This window comes from Dermochelys coriacea, chromosome 1 (assembly GCF_009764565.3).
Source record: "Dermochelys coriacea isolate rDerCor1 chromosome 1, rDerCor1.pri.v4, whole genome shotgun sequence".
In the NCBI taxonomy this organism is placed as follows: Eukaryota; Metazoa; Chordata; order Testudines; family Dermochelyidae; genus Dermochelys; species Dermochelys coriacea.
In genome coordinates this window covers 6,181,942-6,197,968 of record NC_050068.2, presented here as the reverse complement: position 1 = coordinate 6,197,968, position 16,027 = coordinate 6,181,942, and the positions used below count along the sequence as shown (strand labels likewise).

The 16,027-nt window shown below is 52.2% G+C and overlaps 1 protein-coding gene across 1 annotated transcript; it reads left to right on the top strand.

The window, feature by feature from the left end:
- The first annotated feature begins 719 nt into the window (after positions 1-719).
- LOC119859650 (olfactory receptor 52K2-like) lies at positions 720-1,733 on the top strand. The gene has a single exon (XM_038411977.2). The coding sequence runs from the start codon at positions 735-737 to the stop codon at positions 1,731-1,733; it is 999 nt and encodes a 332-aa protein (XP_038267905.1). The 5' UTR covers positions 720-734.
- The last annotated feature ends 14,294 nt before the right edge of the window (positions 1,734-16,027 follow it).

Below are 16,027 nucleotides of genomic sequence, written 5' to 3'. Positions count from 1 at the left end.
CACCTGGGAAGATGTCATATGAACATTCCATGCTGAGCAAACAGGAAGGGGAATTTCAAAATTCCTGGGCCTTTAAAGGGGAAAGAGAGGAAAGTATTTACCTGGATGCAGGGCAGCAGAATTGAAACTCCTGACCAGAATGGTTAGGATGGGCATTGTGGGATGCCTTCAGGAGGCCAATTACAGGAATGAAATCAAGCACGGTGTCTACACTGGCACTTCAGTGACAAAACTTTTGAGTAAAAAGCCTTACAACTCTCATTAAGGTGCCTTTATTATGTTACTGAAACTGAGGAGTTCTATCATCAAAAGTGGCTTTGTAGTGTTCACACCTCCACTATTTCTTCACCAAATGCTGCCTTTTGGCAAAAAAACTTGGCAGTGTAGATAAGGCCTAAGGCACAATGAGGGAAAACCAGTATCCACTCGTGTTTCCTGCTGGTGCCTATTAAGATTTCCCACACCATTATGTGTAGGAATTATTGACGAAAGGAGTACCATAAAATATGGAATTAACATTAATAGGGTCAGTTGTTCATAATTCATTTATCTGAATAATGAAAATGTCATTTTTCAGTGTGTGAAGAGCAACTAATCAGTTTCATCCATGAGAACAGCCTCAAGTTGTGCCTGTAGTGTCTAATATTAATATTGTCTCTCCATCCAGACATTTGTCCTGCGACCATCACGCTAGCCCCTGGGCACATACTGGAAGTCAAGGGAACGTACGGTCTATGCAGGAAACACCGTTCTGCCTCAGTGTTGGACACCTTCTCCCCTACATCATGTCAGATTCCAACTCAACCGATTTCACAAACCCATCCACCTTCATCCTGCTGGGTATTCCTGGCCTGGAGGCAGCCCATGTCTGGATCTCCATTCCCTTCTGCATGATCTATGCCATAGCCATTTTGGGGAACTTCACCATCATATTCATCGTGAAGAGGGAGCCAAGCCTCCATCGGCCCATGTACTATTTCCTCTGCATGCTGGTCATCACAGACCTGGTCCAGTCTACGTCCGTCCTTCCCAAAATGCTGAGCATCTTCTGGTTCAATTCCAGGGAGATCAATTTCAGTGCCTGCCTCACCCAGATGTTCTTCCTTATCAGCTTCTCTGTGATGCAGTCTGGGATCCTTGTGGCCATGGCTTTTGATCGCTATGTGGCCATCTGTGATCCCCTGAGACATTCCACCACTCTGACAAACCCTGTGGTGGCCAAAATTGGCCTGGCCATGGTGTTGCGAGGTGTCATGTTCATATTGCCCTATCCCTTTCTGGCGAGGAAGTGGCCATATTGCAGAACCAACATCATTCCCTACACATACTGCAAGCACATAGCTGTTGTGAAGCTGGCCTGCACCGACATCCACATCAGTAGTTACTACAGCCTCTCTGTGGCACTCTTAGTGAGTGGTGTGGATGTGTTTTGTATTGCCATGTCCTATACCCAGATCCTCAGGGCCATCTTCAGCCTCCCAACAAAGGACGCCCGCCTCAAGACTTTTGGGACCTGCGGCTCCCACCTCTGTGTCATCTTAGCCTCTTACACCCCACATATCTTCTCCGCTATCACGCAACGGTTTGGGCACAATATGGCCCTGTATTTCCATGTTCTAATGGACAACATGTGTCTCCTGGTGTCCCCCATGTTAAACCCCATCATCTATGGGGTGAGGACCCAAGAGATCCGAGATAGGCTGCTCCAGCTCTTTACTCATAAAGGGACCTAAAGCTTTCTCCTGGTGCTCTGGCTCTCAGGCTGAGCTCCACGCAGAGCTGGCTGGTGACATGGTGCTGGACCCTCTTCCCTGAATCACTGACTGGCTAGTCATAGAGACATTAAATCCCTTCCTGACCTTACTGTGCTGTGTCAGAATGACAAATTGGCAAATCTGTCTATGTGCAATTCATAGGGTTGCTGCCTTTCTCATTCCTGGTAACTGGAAGCCTGATTCTCCACCCCTCTGCCCTGCATCTTCCTCCAGGTTCCATCCGTGCTCTACTTCTTCCCCTCAAGGCCCCACCTGCAACTCTATCCTCTCCTCTCCTCTCCTCCCCCGTCACTCTTTGGATCATCCCTGTGATACTCTGCACTCTGAAGCACCTCATATTGACCATGTTGATTAATTATGGTATGTTTTGTACAAAATATTCCCTGTGAGCTATCATTCTAAAAGTCTTGATCTGCTAAACACTAATATCTCCTTGGGTTGTATGTGCGATCATTGTATGTGAAGTTATAAAATTGTGCTATGTGTGTGTTACTAAAGTGTGATGTGAGGCTGGAAACACCCAAAACTAGCCTGTCAGGTATGTCAATGGTGTAGCCAGACAGTGTTAATTGCTGTCGTCAACACCCACCGAGGGAAGAAACGACTAGCACAGGAACTCTGTATAAGGAAGCCTCTTCGGAGGGAGCACAGAGACAATGGAGAATGTTTGATGAATGGGGGTGGATCCCCCATATCACATGCATATACCTTCTAGCAAGCTGGAAGAAACTATAAAAGATGGAGAGTGATAACATCTCTTGTATTCTTTCCTGCACAACTCAAAACCTTCAAGAATCTCTGAAAGGCAAAGGACTTTGAATAGGGGAGGGGAACCCAGGCTGCAAAGCAGATGCAGCCTGTGCCTCAAGAATCTGTAAGACTGCGTGTATCATCAGTCAGGGTGAGATATTGCTGATTCAAATCCTATGTAGTTTGTAGAAATCTTAGATTGCAAGATTGTTTGATTTCATAGCTAACCTGCTTTGATCTCTTTGTTATCACTTATAATCACTTAACATCTATCCTTCTGTAGTTAATAAACCTGAATAATGTTTTATCTTAACCAGTGTGTTTTTAAGTGAAGTGTTTGGAAATCTTAGCTCTGTTAAGAAAGGGTGTTGAATATCTTCCCTCCATCGAGGGGAGACTGGATTATTTAATGAGTTTACGCTGTACAGATTGCTGTGCAGTTCAAGACAGTCTAATTCTGGGTTTATGCTCCAGCAGGGGTGCAAGGCTAGGGAGCTGGGAAATTGGCTAGTGCCTCCATTGTTGGTCCATGAGTGGCTTAGGTAAAGCACTCAGGTAACTTAGTTGGGTGTGTGGTGCCACCTGCTGGCCTGTTGGGTGATAACAGTGCCTGGAGGGGCTGGCTGTGTGCCACCTGCCGAGCAAGAGGAGAGGTCACCCCAGCTGAATGGTTTGGGGGCACAGCGGTCCCAACAGCTAGCAGGCTTCACGCCAGGGGTACATCCCATCACACTCTCCACCTCCCACCCAACCCCCACAGCTGGGCTCCCTCTGGTCTGAAGCTGGGACGGGAGCTGCTGCAGCCTGACAAGGAGCTTGCCTGAGGGTAGGAGGTGGCCCCGGTTAATGACGCAATGCCTCCTTTTGCACTGCAGTAACCGGATATCATTATACATAGAGACATGAATAGAATTCTTAAGTCAGTTTCATGGCAGAGATGGTGAGCTTTAGACTTGCAAAGAGTTTTCAGAATTGATCCTTAGGTTGCAGTCTAATGTCCAATATCAGGGTTATCCAGAATGGGACTGGAGACCTCAGTCTTGTGACTTGAGTTTCCCTGATGAAGCTTAAGCAGATTTGAGAAGACAGGATCAGGGCCCAAGTCTTTTATAGTCCCAGTGGAGAGCCCAAAGAAGGGTGATAGAATCACAGAAAGCACTGAGGAGGCGGGTTTGGGTACCTTTAGCACTGCAGCAGGAGGCAACACTATCCCACTGCATAGGAAAGATAGGAAGTATGGCAAGAGATCACCCTGACTTAACCAGGAGACCTTCAATGATCTAAAACTCAAAAAAGAGTCCTACAAAAAGTGGAAACTCTGCCAAATTACAAAAGATGAATATAAACAAATATCGCAAGGATGTAGGGACAAAATTAGAAAAGCCAAGGCACTAAATGAGATCAAACTAGCTTGAGACATAAAAGGAAACCAAAAAAATTTCTACAAATACATTAGAAGCAAGAGGAAGACCAAGGACAGAGTAGGCCCATTACTCAATGATGGGGGAAAGACAATAACAGAAAATGTGGAAATGGCAGAGGTGCTTAATGTCTTATTGGTTTCAGAGTAGCAGCCGTGTTAGTCTGTATTCGCAAAAAGAAAAGGAGTACTTGTGGCACCTTAGAGACTAACAAATTTGTTAGTCTCTAAGGTGCCACAAGTACTCCTTTTCTTTTTGCGAATGTCTTATTGGTTTCCGTTTTCACCAAGAATGTTGGTGGCAAGTGAACGTCTAACATAGTGAATGCCAGTGAAAATGAAGTAAGATCAGAGTCTAAAATAGGGAAAGAAAAAGCCAAAAATTACTTAGACAAGTTAGATTTCTTCAAATCACCAGGGCCTGATGAAATGCACCCTAGAATACTCAAGGAACTGCCTGAGGAGATATCTGAGCCATTAGCAATTATCTTTGAAAAGTCACGGAAGACAGGAGAGATTCCAGAAGACTGGAAAAGGGCAACTACAGTGCCCATCTATAAAAAGGGAAATAAGGACAACCCAGGGAATTACAGAACAGTCAGTTTAACTTTTGTACCCGGAAAGATAATGGAGCAAATAATTAACCAATCAATTTGCAAACTTCTAGAAGTTAATAAAGTGATAAGTAACAGCATGGATTTGTCAAAAACAAATCGTGTCAAACCAACCTGATAGCTTTCTTTGACAGGATAACAAGCCTTGTGGATGGGGGGAAGCAGTAGATGTAGTATCTCTTGACTTTAGTAAAGTTTTTGATACTGTCTCGCATGACCTTCTCATAAATAAACTAGGGAAGTACAACCTAGATGGAGCTACTATAAGGTGGGTGCAAAACTGGTTGGAAAATCATTCCCAGAGAGTAGTTAACAGTGGTTCACAGTCATGCTGGAAGGGCATAATGAGTGAGGTCCCTCGGGGATCGGTTCTGGGTACGGTTCTGTTCAATATCTTCATCAATGATTTAGATAATGGCATAGAGAGTACACTTATAAAGTTTGCAGACAATACCAAGCTGGGAGGGGTAGCAAGTGCTTTGGAAGATAGGATTAAAATTCAAAAGGATCTGGACTGAACTGGAGAAATGATCTGAAGTAAATAGGATGAAATTCAATAAGGACAAATGCAAAGTACTCCACTTAAGAAGGAACAATCAGTTGCACACATACAAAATGGGAAATAACTGCCTCGGAAGGAGTATTGTGGAAAGGGATCTGGGGGTCATTGTGGACCACAAGCTAAATATGCGTCAACAGTGTAACGCTGTTGCAAAAAAAGCAAACATCATTCTGTGATGTATTAGTAGGAGTGTTGTAAGCAAGACATGAGAAGTAATTCTTCCGCTCTATTCTGCGCTGATTAGGCCTCAACTGGAGTATTATGCCCAGTTCTGGGCAACATATCTCAGGAAAGATGTGAACAAATTGGAGAAAGTCCAGAGAAGAGCAACCAAAATTTTTCAAGGTCTAGAAACATGACCGGTGAGGGAAAATTGGAAAAATTGGGTTTGTTTAGTCCGGAGAAGAGAAGATTGAGAGGGGACATGATAACAGTTTTCAAGTACATAAATGGTTGCTACAAGGAGGAGGGAGAAAATTTGTTCTTCTTAACCTCTGTGGATCGGACAAGAAGCAATGGGCCTAATTTGCAGCAATGGAGGTTTAGGTTGGACATTAGGAAAAACTTCCTAATTGTCAGAGTGGTTAAGCACTGGAATAAATTGCCTAGGGAGGTTGTGGAATCTCCTTCATTGGGGATTTTTAAGAGCAGGTTGGACAAACACCTGTCAGGGATGGATAATAGATAATTATCTAGATAATACTTAGTCCTGCCTTGAGTGCAGGGGACTGGACTAGATGACCTCTCGAGGTTCCTTCCAGTTCTATGATTCTATAACAGCACCTCAGGAAGGGAGGGGGGGTGGAGAGCCTGCCACTGAGACAACTGTCCAGGCTGTTAGCTGTGAGCCCTTCACGGCTGATCAGGGGATAGTTCCCACTCTAGAGAGCACAGGGGTATGTGTCCTAGAGGGGGTCCAGAGGAGGAAACTGGGGAAGGAATAGTGGGAGTACAGGAATGTGTCCTCACTGATCACATGGGGGAGGATGTGCAGGACAGAATGGACGATTCAGCATTTGTGCTCCCAGGCACCCAACCCATGGCTTTGAGAGGGAACTGTGTAACTTACCTGCTGGAGGGGAGCAGTCACACAACTGACCTCTCGGGGTAGAGAGAGGGGTGATGCAGGGTATTCCAACCCAGGTCCTAATTTTTCAGGACTTTGTTCCTGATGTGCTTGTGAAAACTAACTCTGTCTCTTGAAGACAGGATGTAGCTCCAACTGAATCAATGGTTGTCTATGGAAATGCTAATGACCCATCTGACAGAGTGGAGGAGGAAATTCCCTGAGTTGGGAAGACACAGAAACCAGCTGTGAATGAGCTGCTGGGAGAACACACACCTCTTAGCCCAGAGAGCACAGATCACAACTCTCTAGGAAAAAGGGAGGGGAAAATCCCAGTGCTGGGAGTGGGGATCACAGGGAAAGTCCAAGGTGGGGGCGGGAGTGGATTATTTCCACGGGCATAACCTTGGGGTTGGGAAGCAGAGCCACAGAGGGTTAGCCACCATGCAAAGTCCTCTTACAACTGGCATACCAAGACCCCAAAGATGGCCTTAGACTCAGATCCCTACTGAAGGGGACGCTGAGGGGAAAGGAAAACCAGTAACTAAATACTTGTAACTAAACAAATTTAATTAAGGTGTTATGTTTCTAACGAGCCTCATGAGCATGAAAGCATGTCCTCTGGAATGATGGCTGAAGCATGAAGAGGCATATGAATGTTAAGCACATCTGGCATGTAAATATCTTGCGTCGCCAGTTAGAACAGTGCCTTGCGAATGCCTATTCTCACTTTCAGGTGAGATTGTAAAAAAGAATCAGGCAGCATTATCTTCTGCAAATGTAAACAAACTTGTTTGTCTGAGCCATTGGCTGAAGAAGAAGTAGGACTGAGTGGACTTGTAGGCTCTTAAGTTTTACATTTTATTTTTGTGTGACATTTTTTGTGTGTACATAATGCTATATTTGTAAGTTCAGCTTTCATGATAAAGAGATTGCACTACAGTACTTGTATTAGGTGAATTGAAAAATATTATTTCTTTTATTTTACAGTGCAAATATTTTTAATCAAAAATATAAAGTGAGCACTGTACACTGTTTTCTGTGTTGTAATTGAAATCAAAATATTTGAAAATGTAGAAATCCAAAAATATTTAAATAAATGGTATTCTATTATTGTTTAGCAGTGTGATTAATTGCACAATTTATCACGATTCATTTTTTTTAATCGGGATTCATTTTTTAATCACTTGATAGCCCTAGTATATACATTAGTATGCATTAAGTACACATAGCATTGAGCACACATATTATAGCACTTATAGAGTCTAAATTGGCCTGTACTTTACTGTAATCCTATTCCCTGGCCATACGAGGATTTTACCATCACACCAGGTAGGGCATTATTCTCCCAGGCCTGCACTGGAATCTTCCAAAAGAATGGGACAAGCTCTGGGATTGTTCTCCCCTAGTACAGCCTTAGGAGGTATCTTCACACCCCTTGGCACCTGGGAAGCAGGTGCTCAGAACAAAAAGATAAGGGGTACACAGAACAACAAGTGTGACGGGGCAAGGCCAGATGGCTATGGAAGAGTAGTCTGGTCTTATTGGGATCCGGGAAGTGGGTGGGCGAAGCCCGTCCACTGCTAAAGGATCCCCGCCAGCCTAAAAGGGGGATCCACAGGACCTAGATACCCAAAAAATTCCGGGGGACAACTAATAAAATAACAGGGATAGGAGTGCGGTCAAAGGGTCAAACGAAGGGAACCGGACGGGGACACCGAGCAGAGAACCCCGGACAGCGCCCACTGCTCCTCAAAGGCATCAAGGGAGTCAGAGGACGCCGCCCAGAGGAACTCTGCCCGGATACGGGAACGGACCGAGGATCGGAAATAGGCCCCACAGTCACAGGAGACTCCATCGGCCAACCTCCTCACTCTGGTTTCGTAGATGGCCATTTTTGCTAGGGCCAGGAGGAGGTTGACCAGGAGATCCCGTGACTTTGTGGGGCCACGGATAGGGAGTGCATAAATGAGAAGTTTCATAGTAGCAGCCGTGTTAGTCTGTATTCGCAAAAAGAAAAGGAGTACTTGTGGCACCTTAGAGACTAACAAATTTATTAGAGCATAAGCTTTTGTGAGCTACAGCTCACTTCATTGGATGCATCCGATGAAGTGAGCTATAGCTCACGAAAGCTTATGCTCTAATAAATTTGTTAGTCTCTAAGGTGCTACAAGTACTCCTTTTCTTTTTATAAATGAGAAGGTGAGGGGAGAAGTGCAACCAAAAACATAATAAAATATTGGTGAGGAGCCGGAATAGGGGCTGCAACTTGGCACACTCCAAGTATACATGTGCCAGGGTCTTCCTCACGCCACAAAAGGGGCAGGTGTTTGGGATTGAAGTGAACCGCGCCAAGTACACGCCCGTGCTCATGGCTCCATGAAGGAGCCGCCAACTGACATCCCCGGCGGGCCTTGGGACTAAGGTGGAATATAGGCTGGCCCACCGGGGCTCCTCACCCTCCAAAGGTGGCAGGAGGTCCCGCCCTTTTGTATCGGGGCGGGACACAAGGGTGCGGGCATGAAGGGTGTGGAGCACGAGCGTGTAGAGATGTTTTCTTGGTGCGGTTTGAAAGCAGACTGGCTGCATCTCGTGCAGCCGGCTTCTGGTGAAGGGGTGAAGGGGTCGGTTGGGTCCATGGGGCAGGAGTCCAATTAAAAGGTCCGGTGGGCCTGGGGTAGTGGGTGGGCGAGCGTGCCCTCGTGCAGGACCTGGTCGAGATAAACCCGAGCAGCGGGCGGCAAAGCGGCCTTCACCTCCTGAACTATGCGCCGGGGAGTACAAGGTCTGGAAAGCCCCATGCGCTGAGCGAAGGTTAGGGGATCCAGCCAGTCTCCCCGGTCATGGTCCAGGAGGTCTCCGACTCTTGTGACCTTTGCCAGGACCAACCTCTGGCGCACCGAGCGGGACTCCGCCACCTGCACACGGAGCTGGGGGTTGTGTAGCAGGGACTCCACGAGGAGATCTGCTCCCTCGGTGGCCGCCACGGACCTGGTCGTTGTAAAGAGTTTCCAGGTCCAGAGGAGGTCCTGGTAGAAGACCGGCAGCCTGGAGAGGTCTCGTGGAAGACCTCTCGGGTGGAGATAAAGGAGCTGCTGGTCGTATCGGAGCCCTCGGAAGCGGTGCAGGAAGGCGTGCGCCAGTATGTGCTACGCTGGACTACCTGCACCGTAAAGGAGCCTCTGCAGGGTCTGGAGGCGGAATCATAGAATCATAGAATATCAGGGTTGGAAGGGACCCCAGAAGGTCATCTAGTCCAACCCCCTGCTCAAAGCAGGACCAAGTCCCAGTTAAATCATCCTAGCCAGGGCTTTGTCAAGCCTGACCTTAAAAACCTCTAAGGAAGGAGATTCTACCACCTCCCTAGGTAACGCATTCCAGTGTTTCACCACCCTCTTAGTGAAAAAGTTTTTCCTAATATCCAATCTAAACCTCCCCCATTGCAACTTGAGACCATTACTCCTCGTTCTGTCATCTGCTACCATTGAGAACAGTCTAGAGCCATCCTCTTTGAAACCCCCTTTCAGGTAGTTGAAAGCAGCTATCAAATCCCCCCTCATTCTTCTCTTCTGCAGACTAAACAATCCCAGCTCCCTCAGCCTCTCCTCATAAGTCATGTGCTCTAGACCCCTAATCATTTTTGTTGCCCTTCGCTGTACTCTTTCCAATTTATCCACATCCTTCTTGTAGTGTGGGGCCCAAAACTGGACACAGTACTCCAGATGAGGCCTCACCAGTGTCGAATAGAGGGGAACGATCACGTCCCTCGATCTGCTCGCTATGCCCCTACTTATACATCCCAAAATGCCATTGGCCTTCTTGGCAACAAGGGCACACTGCTGACTCATATCCAGCTTCTCGTCCACTGTCACCCCTAGGTCCTTTTCCGCAGAACTGCTGCCGAGCCATTCGGTCCCTAGTCTGTAGCGGTGCATTGGATTCTTCCATCCTAAGTGCAGGACCCTGCACTTATCCTTATTGAACCTCATTAGATTTCTTTTGGCCCAATCTTCCAATTTGTCTAGGTCCTTCTGTATCCTATCCCTCCCCTCCAGCGTATCTACCACTCCTCCCAGTTTAGTATCATCCGCAAATTTGCTGAGAGTGCAATCCACACCATCCTCCAGATCATTTATGAAGATATTGAACAAAACGGGCCCCAGGACCGACCCCTGGGGCACTCCACTTGACACCGGCTGTCAACTAGACATGGAGCCATTGATCACTACCCGTTGAGCCCGACAATCTAGCCAGCTTTCTACCCACCTTATAGTGCATTCATCCAGCCCATACTTCCTTAACTTGCTGACAAGAATGCTGTGGGAGACCGTGTCAAAAGCTTTGCTAAAGTCAAGAAACAATACATCCACTGCTTTCCCTTCATCCACAGAACCAGTAATCTCATCATAAAAGGCGATTAGATTAGTCAGGCATGACCTTCCCTTGGTGAATCCATGCTGACTGTTCCTGATCACTTTCCTCTCCTCTAAGTGTTTCAGGATTGATTCTTTGAGGACCTGCTCCATGATTTTTCATGGACAAGGAAGACATGGACCTGAGTAAGCAGACATTTTAGGCCCTGCCCTCCCTCCTCCAGAGGTAGATGAAGAATCCCTGCAGGGACCCAGTGCAGTCCTGACCAAAAGAACTCCAGAATCGATGTCCGGAGGTTGGCCAGAAAACCCGGGGCCGGGACCAGGGTGTTGAGCCGGTACCAGAGCAAGGACAGGACTAGTTGATTAAGCACCAGCGCTCTCCCTCGAAGGGAGAGGCACCGGAGTAGTCCTGTCCATTTCCGGAGCTGCTCTATCACCCCGCCCTCTAAATTCTGCCAGTTCTCCGGCGGAGAGGGATGCGTGGCAGAAAGGTAAACGCCCAGATAGAGCAGCGGACCCGTGCTCCACCGGATGGTCTGAAGCGCGGGTGGAAGGGAGCTCACCTGCCGTCAGTCCCCTACCACCAAGCCAGAGCTCTTGACCCAGTTGACCCGCGCAGAGGAGGCTGCCGAATAGATGGCCTAGCAAGCCTCCACTCGCACCAAGTCGCCCGGGTCCTGGACCACGAGGACCACGTCATCAGCGTACGCCGACAGGACCAGCCGCAGCTCCAGCTCCCGCAGCACCAACCCTGTCAACCTCCTTCAGAGGAGACAGAGGAAGGGCTCGATCGCTAGAGCGTACAGTTGGCCTGAGAGGGGCACCCCTGCCGTACTCCTCGCCCGAAACTGACCGGTTCGGTTAGGGTCCAGTTGAGCCTTACCAGACACTCTGCGGAAGTGTACAGCACCCGGAGAAAATTCACAAACCTGGGTCCGAAGCCAAATGCCTGCAGAGTGCTCAGGAGATACCCGTGATCCACCCTGTCGAAGGCCTTCTCCTGATCTAAGGACAGGAGGGCGAACGACAGACCATCCCTACACCCAAGTTCCAATAGGTCCCGGACCAGATATAGGTTGTCGAAGATGCTGCGGCCCGGGACGGTGTAGGTCTGGTCTGGGTGGACCACGTCCGCCAGCACGGACCCTAGCCGCAGCGAGATGGCTTTTGCTACGACTTTGTAGTCCGTGCTGAGGAGCGAGACGGGACGCCAATTTCGTAAATCGCAGAGGTCCCCCTTCTTCGGCAATAAGGCCAGCACGGCTCGCCTGCACGAAAGAGGGAGGACCCCGCTCTGCAAAGACTCGGCCCAGACGGTGACTAGGTCTGGGCCCAGGACGTCCCAGAACACGCGGTAGAACTCCAAGGTCAGCCCGTCCATGCCCGGAGATTTATTGGTGGGCATGCGACGGAGGGCTTCCGAGAACTCGGACAGAGTGAGAGGCAGCTGTAGCCAGTCTCGGTCGCCTGCGCTGACCGTCGGGAGCTCCTCCCAAAGCACTCTGCAAGCGTTAGGATCGATCGGATCCGAGGAGAATAGGCTTGCGTAGAAGGCTCTCGCCCTCCCGCACATCTCCACCGGATCCGTGAGGGGGGTGCCATCTTCTGCCAGTAGGCAGATGATATGTTTCTTAGCCCCCCTCTTTTTCTCCAGGGCGTAGAAGAAGCGGGAGCCGCGATCCATCTCCCGAAGGAGACGGATGCGGGATCGAACAAAGGCACCCCGGGCCCGATGGTCCTCGAGGGTCCGGAGCTCCTCCCGCTTCTCCCGGCACGCTCTGCAGAGGGGTGGATCCTCGGGGCTGGCGGCCAGACGCCTCTCCAGCTCTAAGACCTCCCGTTCCAACTGCTCTATCGCTGCATCCCTCCGTCGGCTGGTGCCCCGGGTGTACTCACGGCAGAAGAGCCGGGCGCGCACCTTCCCTACGTCCCACCACCGCCGTGCCGAGGGAAAGGCACGCTGCTGCCCTCGCCAGGCCAGCCAGAACTCCCGGAAGGATGCCACGAAGCCCGCATCCTCCAGCAAACTAGTGTTAAAATGCCAATAGGCCGGCCCCGGCCTCTCCGCGCAGAGGGAGGCTGTCACGGTGGCTATATGACGGTCAGAAAATGGGGCTGGCTGGATGCTGGAGGAGTGGGCTCGTGTAAGATGAAAGCGTGATAAATAAATGCGATCCAACCAGGAGTGGCGCGACCGATGGGCCTCCACCCGGACAAAGGTGAACATGGAAGTGTCATCCGGGTGGTGGTCGCGCCAGACGTCCACCAGGGAGTGGTCTTCGACTATCTCCTGGAGGACGGCGACGGTGGCCGGGCTCTGTTCGGTCCCCTAGCGGTCCCGCTCCTCAAGGGTGATGTTAAAGTCCCCTCTCAGGACCAGGCACTCCTGAGGATCCAAGGTGCCGAGGAAGGCGGATGCCTGCTGATAGAATTGCAGCCGCTCCAGGCTCGCTGCTGGGGCATAGATGTAGACGAGGTTGACTACGAACCCCTCCATGTGGACCCGGAGATGCAGCAGGCGACCTGGCACAACCTCGGCGACCCCCAGCACCTCGGGCCGTAGTTCGGGGGAGAACAGGGTCGCCACTCCAGCCGTAAGAATTGTGAGGTGGCTAAAGTAGACCCTGTCTCCCCAATCCAGCCGCCAGCTGTCTTCGGTGGTTGGATCCGTATGGGTCTCCTGCAGGAAAACCACAGAGTACCTCCCCTCTCGAAGGAAGGAGAGCACCTGGGACCTGCAGAGACCCATCCTACAGCCGCGGGTGTTCAATGTTGCGATGGTAAAGGGTGCCATGAGGAGGGTTGGGGGGATCCTCGCTGGCAGGGATGCTCGTGGCTCCCGGCGGGCCGCGCAGCAGTCCGTGACCCACCCCGTAGGTGAGTAAGGAGTCACAGAAGTGGCGGACCCGCTGGTAGGCCGCGGCACCCTGCCTCCCAGTCCTTTTACCCTCCCCCATGAGGGCCCTTGCGGCACGGAGGATTTGATTAAAGTCCTCCCATCGCTGGAGGGCAAGCTGGACTTTGTTGCGGGAGCCACGGACGTCTTCTAGAAACTCCCGCAACTCCTCTCGCAGCGCATGGGGGCCTGGGGTTATGGTCTGGTTACTCCCCAACGGGGCCCTTGGTATAGCCCCGTGGCCCACCAAGACGGGCAGACAGGGTGCGGACCCCCGACGGGGCTCCTGATGGGTTGACCTGAAAGCTGGGGCGATAGGGGGCGGCGGAGGGAGGATAGCAGCCCCTGGTGGGTCGGGACGGGCAAACACAAAGGCCATTCCCTGGGAGTCATCTGTTGGAAAGGGGAGGGAGACAGTCCCAGGGGTGGCAATGATATCTCGGGATGTGGGCGGGATAAGGGCAGGGGCAGGGGTAGAGGTGAGAGTCTGGGTTGGGAGAGGGCTCTCACTGATGCCGGGCGCAAGCTCTCTGGTGGATTTGGCAGCCACGGCATCAGGAAGTGGACTTTCTTCTGTAGGGTCCTCTCCCGGGAAGGAGGTCGAATGCTCCTCACCAGCGAGGGATGCCCCTGGTGGCTCAGGTTCCAGCCGCGTGGCACTGGCCATCGCCTCAACTGGCTCGGCGGCTCTCAGCGGGGTGCCCTCTGCAGCCGGGTTGATGGAGGAGTCCAGGGACTCCTCGGAGGTGGGAGCGGAAGCAACGGTTAGGGGGAGGGAACATGGGGAAAGAGGAGCTGGAGTGAAGTCGCCCAGATCGAGGCCCACTGGCATAGGATCGTCCTCCCCCTGGGTGACCGGGGTCAGACTCAGGGCCTCGATCTCCTCATATATGGAGGGGAAATTGTTTTCCGCTACCCCGGGATTCTCCCCGCCGGCACCTGACGCGACGGTTACTTCGGGGCACACTGGGGTTTCAGATGGTGCCTCGGGGGTCTTGGAGGGGAGGGACTCCCGTGGAGGGGAGATGCTGCCTTCCAGTGCTGCCACGTCTTCCCCAGCCGGCTCTGGTGGATGGAGCACACCCGTGGGTAGAGCGGAAGGCTCGGCATCGGTGCCCCCCTTCCTGGTCTTCCGGGGGGCCTCCGCGTCAGATGGGAGGAGCGGAGCTCGAGCCTTCCGCTTGCCCCACTTCCCCTGGACTAGGGCTCAGCCCTCCATGGCATCATCCAGGGGCTGGCTAGCAGGGGTCGTGTCAGGGAGCAGAGGTGATGGCTCAGGGACTCGAGGAGGTAACGGTGGGGCAGCACAAGGGAGGGAAGATTCCCCTTGGGGCGGGCCCTCTCCCATGCTTGGCGGTGTCCCTGCCGCCCCCTCCTCCACAGGCCCCGCCAGATTGCAAACAGTGGGGGCGGGGTTCTCCCGCTCGTCTGGGCATAGTTGGGGAGGTGCCCCTTGGGCCTGAGCGGGAGCAATGGTGGACTGGGAAGGAGGAGGGGTGGTTTCGGGCGCCGGGCAGCCAGGGGTGTCGGCAATGACGGGGTCGGTGCACCTGCCGGGGCTCGGGGGTCCTGGATGCCCCTTCTTCCCGGGCCAGGGGGCAGTCCCTCCGGACGTGCCCCATCGCCCGGCAGAGGTAGCACCGGGCCTCCCCCGTGGAGTAATGCACCTGGTAACGGGCCCCCTGGTAGGGGACTAGGAAGGACCCCTCCAGCGCCTCTCCGTCACGTACCGCCGGCGGCAGTGGAAGCTGCATTTGCCGGCGGAATGAGAGGACGTGACGGAGGCCGGGGTCTTTGCAGCCCAACGGGAGAGGGCTGATGACAGAGATGGGCTTCCCCAAGGTAGAGAGGGTGGGTAACAGGGCGGCATTGGGAAGAAAGGGAGGGACGGAGGTCAGGACCAGGTGGACGCCCAGGTCCTCTAGCGGCTCTAAGGGGACGAACACGCCCCCCACCGCCAGGCCCTTCTCCACCGCCTCCTGGGTGGCGGCCTCCGATGTTAAGAAGAAGACGACCTTGCCATACATTTTGGAGGCCATCACAATGGCCATGGGCCCCACCACCCTTGCCAATGCCCTCACATAGGTCTCCATGTGGGGCGAGGCGGGCATCAGGAGGCAACGGACGCCGTGCTTCCTGGTCATGGTGGGAAAGGGGCCCCGGCTATACTATAGATGGTAGCGGAGGTGGTGGGCAGGAGAGATGACGTAGCAGCAGGCGGGGGGGCTGCCGCCACCTGGGCATACGCCCTGGGGGCCGGGGGAGGGACACCCGCAGAGCTGGTGGAGGGAACAGCGGGGAGGGGTGCCCCAGCTGGAGATGGGGCCGGGGCATTGGGGGCAGCCCCTGCCATGGAGGGCCTGGTCTTTTTAGCAGGGCCCTTCCCCTTCTTCTTCCCCTGGCCCTTCCCACCGGCTGGGGGGACTCCCCCCGAATCTGAGGGGGTGAGAGACGTGGCAGCAGTGGAGGTCACCCTGGTGCCCGTCACTGCTGCTGGTGCCCCAGCGGGGGCGATGGCATTGGTTCGGCAGCAGAGGTAGAAGCTTGGGGGGATGACGAAGGGGTAGG